Source organism: Netta rufina (assembly GCF_964035555.1).
Source record: "Netta rufina genome assembly, chromosome: 20".
In the NCBI taxonomy this organism is placed as follows: domain Eukaryota; kingdom Metazoa; phylum Chordata; class Aves; order Anseriformes; family Anatidae; genus Netta; species Netta rufina.
Window position 1 is genome coordinate 6,108,551 of NC_140144.1, and position 5,748 is coordinate 6,114,298.

General features: G+C 56.4%; 1 protein-coding gene across 1 annotated transcript; it reads left to right on the forward strand.

The window, feature by feature from the left end:
* Nucleotides 1–156: 156 nt before the first annotated feature.
* LOC311217071 (uncharacterized protein) lies at nt 157–3,979 on the forward strand. The gene is made up of 6 exons (XM_084298808.1): nt 157–318; nt 397–539; nt 958–1,034; nt 1,437–1,547; nt 2,376–2,479; nt 3,848–3,979. Exons 1-6 carry the CDS (start codon nt 211–213, stop codon nt 3,965–3,967), a joined length of 663 nt encoding a protein of 220 aa, XP_084154934.1. The 5' UTR covers nt 157–210; the 3' UTR covers nt 3,968–3,979.
* The last annotated feature ends 1,769 nt before the right edge of the window (nt 3,980–5,748 follow it).

Sequence of the window (5,748 nt, forward strand, 5' to 3'; positions counted from 1 at the left end):
GCTGCCCAGCCAGTCAGAGCCCTGAGCTGGGGCCAGGCACCCGGCCCTCACTGGGGCGATTTCCCCGAAAGCCGCCGTTGCGCCACCGCAGCCCCTGCTGCGCGCAGCCGCCTTGCGAAAGCAAACACCCAAGCGAGCAGTGTCCGTCCATCTGTCCGTCCCTCCGTCTGTCCGTCCGTCCATCCTGCTGGTCCGCTCCCTCAGGCAGCCATGGCAGCAGCCGGCATCGCCGCCATCCTCATCCTCACAGCGCTGCCGCCCGCTGCGGCCGCTCCCTGCGAGCCCACGCAGAGCCCAGCCAACACGACGGCACCGGGGGTAAGGAGGGGGCCGGGTGCTGGATGGGGGGGTGGGGGGCAGGCAGGGAGCCCCCACAGCCCCACACCTCTCCCGCAGCTGCTGGGGACGTGGCGGTACGTGGCCGGGGCCGCCCAGCTGCCCCAGCACCTCCTGGAGCTGCTGCTCATCGACCACGGCCACCTGCGCGTGGAGCCCGGCGCCGGGGGGCAGGAGCTGCTCGTCACCCAGCACGTGGCCGCGTGAGACGCCCGCACCCCCGCCGGTCCCCGACCCCTTCCTCCTAACCCCCCGTGTGTGTTAACATCAGCCCTCGGTGCCCGGCCTCTCCAGAAGGATGTGGGCACGGATTCAGATTGGTTTTGCCAAGGAGCGGCTCCCGGCTGCTCCCTGCATGCTCTCCCACCCCCTTCTTCCCTCAGATCTTAGTTTCCTCCAGCAGCCCCCAGCTTACCCAAACCAAAACCTCCTGCCCTCACCCTGCCTGCTCCATGGACATGGGAGGCAAACACAAACCCTCCCCAGGGCCCTGCAATGCCACCAGCCCCCCTGTGTTTTTCCCTGCCAAGGTCCCCATAGTGGGGCCAGGCTCGGTGCCCTCCTGGCTGGGGCAGGGGGGGCTCAGCACCACGGCTCTGCCTCGATTCCCCCTCTCCGCAGGGGCGGCCGCTGTCTCTCCAGCAACTCCACCTACTTCCAGCTCCCTGATGGTGGTGGCACGGTGCTGGTGAAGCATGGTGAGTGGTGGCACGGCGTGCAGGGCTGTGATTAAGCCCACGTTTCAGAAGGGCACTGATCAATGCCTTGCAATTTCCCACACCTTTTTATTTTGGGATGGTTTTGTGGGTCCGAAGCCTTGGTAAGCTCCATGTGATGCCAGGGCCCCACTGGCAGGCACTGAGCCCACCCCACAGCCGGGTCCTGGCACGCAGCACAGCCGCATGAGGCATCAATAAAGCCCATGAAGCAATGCCGTGCCGGGAACAAGCAACAAACCTGCCCCCTCCGACGTGGAAGGAGGCCGCTTTATTTTCCAAATGGTTTCACAATCCCTCTGGGAACGGCGAGGAACATTCGTGGCACGTTTCATTGCACTAACGCAGCTCTCGCTCCCCAACGCCGGCGCTGCTCTCTCGAAGCCAAGACCCAGCAGACTGTGGGGACGCTGCTGAACCTCAGCTCTGAGGACGTTTTGCTCATCCAGCACCAACTGCAGAAGGAGAAGATGTATTCGGCGCTGTATCTCTACGGTACGTGAACCCCATCCTAAGGTAACCTCAAGCTGCCACCCAACACCAAGCGATGCACTGAGAGCCACCACCTAACCACGCACGGCTGCACAGTTCCACCAACAATCTGTGATTTTTCCTCAAACCACCATGCCAGGGTCAGGGGAATAGTTCAGAATCCCATTAATCCTAAATCTCTGGGCAGAGCAGAAAGAACAAGTTAAAGCCAAAACCCACTTACGCCATAAATATTCAAAGAACAGGAAGCACACGCAGAACACCACAGATATCACCGTGAAATCTCAATATTTTCAAGCCAACCGTGATTTTTCAGTGCTTACCTCCCGGGGCAGAGCACGTGGCTTTGCAGCACCGGCACAGGCAGTGCCAGCCAGGCCCACACGCAGCCCCGTGAAGCAGCACACCAGACCACGATAAAGCTCCCCGCTGCCCTTACAAGCTGCAGAGCAATTGCTTAAGGAAGTCCAAAGCCACGTTTGGCAAACACAGACCTGCCTTGGTCCCTGCCTGGGGCACGCATCCCTCCAAACACCCCAGGAGCGTGACAAACTATTGTGCAAGCAGTTAAAGCGGGAACAAGGAAGGAGTAAAAATAAAAATAAAAATAAAAATAAAAATAAAAATAAAAATAAAAATAAAAATAAAAATAAAAATAAAAATAAAAATAAAATGATGCCCAAGGCTGGCTTTGACAGGTGGGGTGAGGGACCCCAGTACCTCCACAATGAGTATTTGTGGGAGCAAGGGGAGGGCACGAAATACAGACCAGGAGCAGGCACGATGGACCAAGTGTGGCCCCCAAACTGTGTTAACACTTCTGTTTTTCAGCCCGAAATCAGACCGTGAGCAAGGCCCAGCAGGAGGAGTTCACCCAGCACGCCCAGCGCCTGGGGCTCAGCAAAGGGGAGATCGTGTACGCGCCATGGAGGCAGGTGGGTGCCCTTGCCTCCCCAAGGAGATGCAGAGCTCCTTCCCCTGACTTACAGCCCACAGAGCCGCAGCTCCCCAGAGCAAATTCCTGCCCTTCAGCAGCCCCAAAGGGAATTGGGGTGACTCTCTGCAGCCACCTCCTCCTGCCCAGAGGGGATCCCTAACCCCCAGTTTTGCCCCCAAACTCTTCATTTTGTACCCTCAGCAGCGGACGCATCCCTTGGAGCTGCAACACGGGGCTGAAGGGGCTCGTGTCCCTGGGCACACCACAGCCCCACCTCAACTGAAAAAAGCTTGGCGTGCTCTGAAACCAGGGCTGGGAGTACTGAGGGCTCCTCTGGGTCAGGAATCCAGCCCTCATTCTGAAAAGCCCAGAGTATCAGGAAAAAAGCCCCAAATCCCCCTCCTGCTGCCGACAGAGGGGGCAGTGCCGCTGACCAACTCCGCACCCACTCCCCACACGAACAGAGCTTTTCCCTGCCGTTCTCCACCCAAAAGTTTATCAGGGCCAACCCTCACCCCAGCCCGTGCCCAGGCTAAGTTGCACCCACCTGCCTTCCCCATGCTCGCCCAGACTTCCCTTACAGAGGGTCTCCCACAGCTTCACACAAACCAGGGAGGGGACAGACAGAGGGACAGAGGGACAGACAGCCCACCTTCAGCCCCCATGGTGGCAGGGAGGTGCCAGAGGTGCTCAGGCAATGAGCAGCACCTGGGGCTGGGCCCAGCTGGGCTCACCAGCTGCTGACGAGGGGACACGGAGGTGTGGGGACTGTCACTGATATTTGGGCAAAATGGAAATGCTTTGAGAAAGCCCAGGTGAGGGGAACGTGCCCGAGCAATGTGTCCTCGGCAGAGCTTGGGGATCACAGCCAGAAGGGGTTTCTGTGCCAGGCCAAGGTGCAGGACACCAGGGTTGAAGTGAATTGAAGTTAAAGTGGGAAAATAAATGTAATGCAGGCCTTGGGCTGAAGGAGCCACAGGTGAGCAGAGGCTGGGGTATCACTGCATCAGCCCCAGGTGTTAGCAATTCTGAGCATGCAGGTAGTACACGTTTTTAGCTTATTTCCTCATTAAGCCTGAATCTCCCATTCCTTCAGAGCAAGCTGGTGCAGTGTACTGGTACAGCACGGATTTGCTTCAGAAACCTGGTTTCTTTTGGGCATGGGTGTAGAAAACAGCAGCAGCTCACTGCGCGGTCTGTGCTTCGGGCGGCACAGGAAAGCACACGTAATCTCTGTGCCTGTTTAAAACGATAATCAGCTGAAAAGAAAAAATGATAAAGAAACACCCTTCTTCCCGCAGTACGTTCTCTCCTGAGGCCGTGGCCGTTTCATTTATCCATTTATCCATTTCTGGTTGTTTTGAAGGAGCTGTGTCAAGTGGAGGAAACCCAAGATGGCGGCGCCCGAGGCACGGCCCCCCCGGCCACAGGCCCAGAGCCACCAGCACCGAGCGGGGCCGGGAGCACGATGAGCCAGCACCAATAAATGCTTCACTCCGACAGGTTGCTGTTCATTGCTGAGAGGTTGGGGCTCAAGAGTGCAAAAAAAGAGATCGAGCACCTGATTTGCTTTGTGTGTGCCTCGCCTGGTGTTTGGGAACAGCAGCCTCGAGCGGCCGTGGCTGCAGGATGAGGCGCATGGGGTGACTGCAGCCTCACGGCCCCTCATGGCGTGCTCCAGGCCCGGGTTTGGGAGCTGGGCTCCTCCAGAGGTAACACTGAAAGCAGTGATGGAGGCTTACCAGAAGAGGGCAACCGGTTACCGCGCATAGGAGCGTGCCAAGCATCTGATTGTAACTGAAATCCGTGTGAGGCCAGAAACTTCTCAACCTGCGGGCCGAGAGGAAGATGGGGCTTAGCTGGAAGCAGCCCCTAACTCCTGCCAGAGCTGGTCCATCTTGCCCAAAACGAGCCCAGCTGCTGCTGCCCTTCCCTCTTATCCCTTCGGGCCAGGCTGGAGCTCCCCAGCCTTCACCCACAGCATGCTCGGCTGTGGTGACACTGGTGGAGCTGGGGCTGCTAACCCAGGCCTGCAGGATTTTGATTCCTCCCCAGAAAAAGGGCACAATTCCTCACATCCCCGTAAATTCAGCACGGTGCCGGGGTATGGTGCTGACAGACACCCCACGCCTCCATCTTCACCCAGGGGAGCACAGTGCTGCTGCTCCATGCTTGTGACACTAAGGGAAGGTTAAAAAAAGCACTCGTGGTTGCTGCATGGCTGGGAGGTAATTCAGTCTCAGCTCTAACCTAGTAATTAAGCACTGAAAATATCTCTGCCTTAAAAAGGAGGAAAAGGACGAGCTGCTGGCACACAGCGAGGAGCCCTGCCCCTCTGCAGTGCCACCAGGGTGCCTTTACCCTGCAAGGCAGCGCATGCTGGGGAGCATTTCACTCGGGCTTCTGGCCCAATTTCTTGTAGCAAAAAGCAAAACTGGGTTTTACAGAGTGAAATCAGCACGTTCCCTCGGGGTCTCAGGGCACAGGTACCTGCCAGCCTTTGCTTCCAGCACCTTTATCAGTTTGTGGCAAAATCTTAACACCCCACACCTCAGAGCCAGCCATGGAAGGGCAGGAGAGGACAGCAGAGATGGGTGCTGCCAGCAGCCTTGAGAGCTGCGGGGCAGTGAAGGCTGCGATGTCTTCAGCTGAGCAGAGCTGACGCTGCTGGAAAGCAGCTCCTCAGATTGCAAGGACCAAGGCTTTATAAGTAGAGTTATAGATGAATGAAGGCCTTGAATGACAGAGACATACAGTCAGAGACATAAAAACCAACCCCAGTGTGGTCCCCACGGAGAGTTCTGTTTGCTGGTAGTGCAAGTGCCCTCTGATTTAGCTGTTTTCTGGAACCTTCAATAGCTCAGTTTTATTGTTGTTGTTTTAGACAGAAATTGGAAAAAAAAAAACTTTTGAAAACCTTAGAAGTCCTTCAAGGTTCCTTTGTTCCTTCAGGGGCATTATTTAGACTGCAGAGTTTCCAGATTTTCCAGGACTCTCACTTCTCTGAACAAGTTATGGACAATGAACAGATGAGGAAAACGTCCAGCAGCACTCAGAGCTAAGCCAACCATATCCAAGTGTTTCTGAGCCATTACATCCACCATTACTTTTGATCTCATTTTTGCTCTTTTCTCCCTTTAAGAATTCTGTTCTCCCAGGTCCTTGTAGGGAGAACCATTCCCAGCATCACCATCCTTGGTAAAAGCCATCCTAGTCTGGCCACAGACCACCAATAAGCCAGATCAAGAAAGAGACAGACACATGGCA

Excerpts from the sequence above, each read along its gene's own strand:
- LOC311217071 (XM_084298808.1), top strand. The coding sequence starts at position 211 with ATGGCAGCAGCCGGCATCGCCGCCATCCTCATCCTCACAGCGCTGCCG. Across the intron at positions 319-396 it reads CCAACACGACGGCACCGGGG|CTGCTGGGGACGTGGCGGTA; the intron begins GTAAGGAGGGGG and ends CCTCTCCCGCAG. Across the intron at positions 540-957 it reads GTCACCCAGCACGTGGCCGC|GGGCGGCCGCTGTCTCTCCA; the intron begins GTGAGACGCCCG and ends CCCTCTCCGCAG.